Below are 5862 nucleotides of genomic sequence, written 5' to 3'. Positions count from 1 at the left end.
AACAACCTCGGTATAGGCAGGAAGGGCATAGTATCTGGCATGGCCTCGCCCTCAAGGGCGACCTCTACCTCCCCGACCTCCACCTCTAGCTGGATGGGAGGTGGGGTAGCAACTGGAGCTATAATCATAGTCTGAGAACTCTGCGGGGCACGCTGTGGCTGAGAAGTCTGTGGAGGTACACTCCTCCCAAGTCTAGAGCAATCCCTCACCATGTGGAATGTGTCACCACACTCAAAACAAGCTTTGGGAGGACGTGGTTGCTGCAACTAGTTATGGCCAGGTCTGCTGGACTGACCTCTGAAAGCACCACGTGCAGGAGGCGCGCTAGAAACTGGAAGTGCATAATAAGGCTCCTGGGTCCTAGGAGGAGCTGAAGCACTACTGGCTGCTGGAAGAGCTAAATGAACGGGGCAACTCACATAACCCCTACCATGACGACCTGTAGCTAGGGTACGAGCACCAAAATAATGGCCGGACTCTCGAGACCTCTTGGCCTTCCTCCCTCTCCCTCCCTAGCATGCATACCCTCAATCCTCCTAGCAATGCTCACCACCTGCTGATAAGAAATATCCATCTCCAACTCACGATCCATGTTAGATCTAATGCTGGGAATAAGGCCCTCAATAAATCGGCGAACTCTCTTGCGAACAATAGAAACCAAGGCTGGTGCATGCCTAGCCAAACTGGTGTAACAGAGAACATACTCTGAAACAGTCATAGCACCCTGGCGCAAATGCTCAAACTCTGTGTTCCATGCATTCCTAAGGCTCTTAGGGAAATACTCCCTCAGGACCAGATCTGAAAACTGAGTCCAAGTCAGTGAAACAACCTCATTTGGACTGTCTAACTCATAGGTGCACCACCACTCATAGGCAGCGCCTCGAAGCTGGAAGGTAGTGAAAGAAACCCCGATCGATCCTGAGATACACATGGTACGAAGAATGCGGTAACACTCATCAGTAAATCCCACAGCATCGTCCGATCCTAGACCACTGAATACATGGGGCTTGTATTTCTTAAACCTCTCAAGCCTCAGCTACTCATCCTTAAAAGCCGCTGCCCTGTCCTCAGGCTAATCTGGCACTGCAGGTGGCATAGGGATAATCTCAAGGACCTGCTCAACATGCACTCGCTGCTCAGGAGTGCGGGCGGTGGGAGTCTGTGCTCCTCCCCCAGCCTGAGATGTATCTCCAGCAAGGGGAAACAACTTTGCCTGAGCCAAAATGGTGTACATGCTCATGAACTGTGCCAAAGTCTTCTGAAGACCTGAAGTAGTAGTAGCAGTAGGCGTGTCAGGTGCCTGGACTCCGGCTGGATCCACTGGTGGTACCTTGGCAACAGCTCGCGCAGGTGCCCTGGCTGCACCACATGTGTGTCCTCGGCCTCTACCCTAGCCCCGGCCTTTGACGGCTGCAGTAGGGGGCGCAGGTGCCTGATCATCTTGGGTAGCACGTGTCCTCACCATCTCTGAGAAAATAGAAGACAAAAGATTAGAATTTTGATGTCAAAATATCGCACGACAAAGAAATCAAATGAAGTGGAATTTTTCTAATAGTTACATAGCCTCTCATAGATAAGTACAGATGTTTCCGTACCGATCAGCGAGACTCTAATAAACTGGCTTGTGATCCATGACTCCTATGAAACTAGAGCTCTGATACCAATTTTTCATGACCCCGGTTCGCCCTCCATGAACCATCGTGACGGCACCTAGTCTCTACGACTAGGTAAGCCTAAATTACGAAAGAAAAACAAAAATTTGCGGAAGTAAAACAATTTAAAATAGGAATAAAGTAATAATAGTGTTTAAATGTGTCACTCGGCATACACCATGTTTAAATCTCAATACCAATACGTAAATCCAAGACCCAAAAACCCACGAATCACAAGCTAAGATCAATACTACATAGCTCTAACTCCAGAATGTCTGATAAGAACAGAAATATACAAAAGGGCTAAATACAAAAAGCAGGAATAGAAAGGGACTTCTCGGTCTGCGGACGTAGCAGATGTAGCTCGAAGTCTCTAGAGCAGTTGCCTCTTCAAGGATGATAGGCCTGAGTAGCGGTACCTGGATCTGCACATGAAAAACATGCGTATAAGGGGCATGAGTACACCACAACGATACTCAGTAAATGCCAAGCCTAACCTCGTTTAGGTAGTGACGAGGAAAGGTTAGGGCCCTACTGAGATTAAATAAATATAAAGATGACAGGATAAGGTAAGCAGTACAATTGAAAATCTACAGTAAGAATCTATACAGGTTAATAAGAGTACAATAACGAATTAGAAATAAAGGCAAATACCACGAAATACCACTCATAACAAGGATGATAACCGGGGATCTTTTGGTATCCCGAGGATCTCTTGGTATCCTCAATATATGCTAGGAATCTCTTGGTATCCTGAGGATCTCTTGGTATCCTCAATATATGCTAGGGATCTCTTGGTATCCCGAAGATCTCTTGGTATCCTCAATATACATGTCAGGGATCTCTTGGTATCCCGCACCTCAGTTCAGATAATAAATACAAACAGGGGAACTCCCAGGATGTCATCTCGTAGTCCCAAAGTGAAAACACACTGCATCAACACAAGAATACCCAATTAAGCTAAATTTCGTATCAAGTAAACAGTTAATTCTACCCTAACATGCTTCATGTAATGCAATTAAGGCAGTTTAAGAAAATAGGTAATTAAGTCAACTAAACATGCTTTCTAAACTAGCAACATGCTAAATTCACATGTAGGATAAAACAGGAAACAAAACTCAATTGTAATACTTAAGGAAAACCGGATTTTCAATAGTTAGCTCAAGTATGTGTTCGTCACCTCACGTACAAGGCATTTCAATTATCAAATATATTATATCCTAAGGGGAAGGTCCCCCACACAAGGTTAGACAATCCACTTACCTCGAACCAGCTCAAAATCAACCCGACACCACGTCTTTGCCACGAGTACTCGACTCCAAATGGCCCAAATCTATTCAATTCAATTGAATGACGTAAATAACATTTCAAGTAACTGATTCTACAATTAAAGTCTAAGATAATACGCGAAATTATGTAAAATAACCAAAATTCACCTTGGGCCCACATCTCATAATCGGGTGAAATTTACATTTTAAGAAACCTAGTACTCTCAAGAGTATATACATAACAAGAACACTAAAATCGGAGTCCAAATGACCCCTCAAATTTTCATTTAAAGGCCTCTTAAACTCAAGCCCTAATTAACCATTTTCCCCAAATTTCTCACCACTAATTAGGTCTTTAATCACATAAAAAACGAGTTATGAAGTCAAGGATGTTACCTCCAAGCGATTTCCCTCGATTCCTTCTTCTATCCACTTCAAAGAGCTCCAAAAACGATTAGAAATGGTAGAAATAAACCCCCAAGTCGCGGAACCCCTTTTAAATTAATGCCCAGCAGTTTCCGCATCTGTGGTCCCGCTTTTGTGGAACACATGTCGCATCTGCGACTTTCACTTAACGAGCCAGCTACCGCATCTGCGACTCTAAATCTGGAAATGTGGTATCGCTTCTGTGGTAATTCTACCGCTTCTGTGGTTCCTGAAGAAAAGACTAAAATCCGCTTTTGCGGCACCCTAGCCACTTCTGCGGCACCCTAGCCACTTCTGCGGCGCCGCATCTATGGTCCCCAAACCACAGATGCGAAAATACCATAAGCAGCAAAAATACAGCAGCTAGAACATCTCCTCAACTCCTCGTTAACCATCCGAAATTACCCCGAGGCCCCCGGGATCTCAACCAAAAGCACAAACATGACCTAATACCTTATTCAAACTTGTACCAATCCTTAAAACACTTAAAACAACCTCTAAACCTCGAATTAATCAAGGATTTAAGCCTAAGAACTCCAAATTTTCTCAAAATACGTTTTCGATCAAAAAGTCTATCAAACCTCGTTCGAATGACCTGAAATTTTGCACACACGTCACATTAAACAATACGGAGCTACTCCAACTTCCGGAATTCCATTTCGACCTTCAGATCAAAATCTCACTATCGAACCGGAAACTTCAAAATTCAACTTTCGGCATTTCAAGCCTAAATTAGCTACGGACCTCCAAAACACAATCTGAACACGCTCCTAACCCCGAAATCACCCAACGGTGCTAACAGAACCATCAGATTTCCATTCCGAGGCTGCCTTCACACTGTTCTAACTACGGCCAACTTTCCAACACTTAAGCTCTCATTTAGGGACTAAGTGTACCAAAACTCTCCGAAACTCAAAATCGAACATCCCGGCAAATCGAAATAGCAGAAATAAACTTAGGGAAAGCAGTTAATAGGGGATCAGGGCATTAATTCTTAAGACCACTGGCCGGGTCACCATAGGAGCCCAATTCGAACATCAAGAATTCTCTACCAGGCATGTTTCCAACATACTAACACCGTATCAATCACTACACGATGCACCAATACATGTTTGCATACCTTTACTGAATCCACACCATGCACCGCATAATACACATGACCATAAGGACATACTCTAGTAACGATAGCCGAAATTTTATAAATCCGATGCTCACAACACACCTCATGACTCATATAAGTCCTGTTCCAACTCTTGCAACACTATCACGACAGAAGATATTTGTAGGAATTCATAACTAACTGTCGAGTCGACAAATCATCGAGTTCCTCCTCTTGACAAGAACTATTACCTCATTTTGGACTGAATATCGATATTTACTCTTTAATGTGCCTTATATGAATTTGATCGCACTGATCCCCGGTCCAATAATCTCGCTCACCCAGTACAAGCTGCTCGGGAAATAACCCACCTCAAACATTGCCCAAAAATCACATATGATGTCACAATGCAAATGATCTACAACTCGAATGTGATACGCAAAGAAACAAACTCTGGAAAGAACTACTCAACCCACGTAACTAATTGAAACAACTGAATAGATGTTATGAACCTTCCTCAGAAAATGAGAAGCAAGACACACAATAATAGATATAGGAAACTGCTACTTAACATCACACTATTGCAGCGTGCAACCCAATACACATATAATATCGCTGCAGCGTGCAACCCGATCCAACCATGATACCTGTGGCGGCGTGCCACCTGATCCAAACAACAGAATATCGAGCTAAAATGCTCGTACCTGCAAAATACCCGAATATCAACCACAAGCACACGAAGTGTATAATACCAATCCTAGGGAGACAGATAACGCCATACGCTGTCACACCTCCTTTTTCCATACCCGCGAGGGGTTGTGCGTGTGTGCGAAGGTGAGGCAGAGGGGGAAAGGGTAGCTGCCATGGTTGCTTGCTTGAAGCTTGAGGAAGAAGAAGAAAGAAAGAGGGGGGCGGATCTCTTAGTTTTAGGGTTTTTTTGTTTTTTTTTGTTTTTTTTTGTTTTATGAAAAATGAAAGAAAAGGGGGTTTGGGTCTTTTTGGATTATGGACTGGGTCGACCCAGTTCGAAATGGACTGGGTCGTTTGGGAAGATTGGGTCATTTTTTGGGCCTGTGGCTTGAAATCGAAGAAGAGGCCCAATTCCGACTTTCTTTATATTTTTGCTCTCTTTTCTTCTTTTATTTTTCTAAAACTAAATTATAAAAATACTTAACTTATTATTAAGAACTAAATTAAGTTATAAAAGCGCAAATTAACTCCCAATAACAATTAACGCACAATTAAGTAATAATTAAGCATAAAATTGTATATTTGGACATTAAATGCTAAAAATGCAAACGATGCCTATTTTTGTAATTTTTATTTTTTTGTAAAACAAACTTAATTACTAACAATTGTAGAATTAAATCCTACATGCAAAATGCGACATATTTTTTTATTTTTATTAATTTAACAA

The 5862-nt window shown here is 42.7% G+C and overlaps 1 protein-coding gene across 1 annotated transcript; it reads right to left on the bottom strand.

Annotated features, from left to right (window-relative positions):
• Positions 1–445: 445 nt before the first annotated feature.
• Positions 446–931, bottom strand: LOC138873176 (uncharacterized). The gene has a single exon (XM_070151617.1). It carries the CDS (start codon positions 929–931, stop codon positions 446–448), a length of 486 nt encoding a protein of 161 aa, XP_070007718.1.
• Positions 932–5862: the final 4931 nt, after the last annotated feature.

This window comes from Nicotiana sylvestris, chromosome 7 (genome assembly GCF_000393655.2).
Source record: "Nicotiana sylvestris chromosome 7, ASM39365v2, whole genome shotgun sequence".
Classification (NCBI taxonomy): Eukaryota; Viridiplantae; Streptophyta; class Magnoliopsida; order Solanales; family Solanaceae; genus Nicotiana; species Nicotiana sylvestris.
The sequence above is the reverse complement of the archived record's forward strand: the minus strand, read 5'-3'. Positions and strand labels throughout refer to the sequence as shown.